At 59.3% G+C, this 546-nt stretch overlaps 1 protein-coding gene across 1 annotated transcript; it reads left to right on the forward strand.

Moving 5' to 3' along the window:
• Positions 1-369: 369 nt before the first annotated feature.
• LOC104468380 (keratinocyte proline-rich protein-like) lies at positions 370-523 on the forward strand (the record flags this gene model as incomplete). Its single annotated transcript, XM_010082486.1, is given in 2 exon segments — positions 370-411; positions 413-523. Coding segments are annotated over 2 exon segments (153 nt in total), but the record flags the coding sequence as incomplete, so codon positions are not given.
• Between the last annotated feature and the right edge of the window lie 23 nt (positions 524-546).

A 546-nucleotide genomic window follows, 5' to 3' on the forward strand; every position in this document is an offset into this window, starting at 1 on the left:
CCAAAACCTGAGCCCAGACCAAGAGCCAGAGCCCAGAATCCCAGGCTAGAACCAGAACTAGAACCAGAACCCGAACCCCAGCCTAGAGCCAGAACCAGAACCCAGAATCAGACCCCCAGCCTAGAACCCAGAACCAGAACCCAGAACCAGAGCCTAGAACCCAGAACTAGAACCAGAGCCCAGATTCCAATCCTAGAAACAGAACCCAGAACCAAAACCCGAGCCCAGACCAGGAGCCAGAGCCCAGAACCCAGCCTAGAACCCAAATGCAGAACCCCCGCCTAGGACCCAGAACCAGATCCTAGAGCCAGAGCTAGAACCAGATCCCAGAACCCCAGCCTAGAGCCCAGAACCAGAACCCCAGCCTAGAACCAGATCCCAGAACCCCAGCCTAGAATCCAGAACCAGATCCCAGCCTAGAACCAGATCCCAGAACCCCAGAACCCAGAAGCAGAACCCCTGCCTAGAGCCAGATCCCAGAACCAGACCCTGCGCCCAGCCCCAGCCCAGCCTCCAGCCCCCCGTGCCCGGCGCCGCTGCTGGCGT

The sequence above is a fragment of the Pterocles gutturalis genome, unplaced genomic scaffold (assembly GCF_000699245.1).
Source record: "Pterocles gutturalis isolate BGI_N339 unplaced genomic scaffold, ASM69924v1 scaffold35774, whole genome shotgun sequence".
NCBI classification, from domain to species: Eukaryota; Metazoa; Chordata; class Aves; order Pterocliformes; family Pteroclidae; genus Pterocles; species Pterocles gutturalis.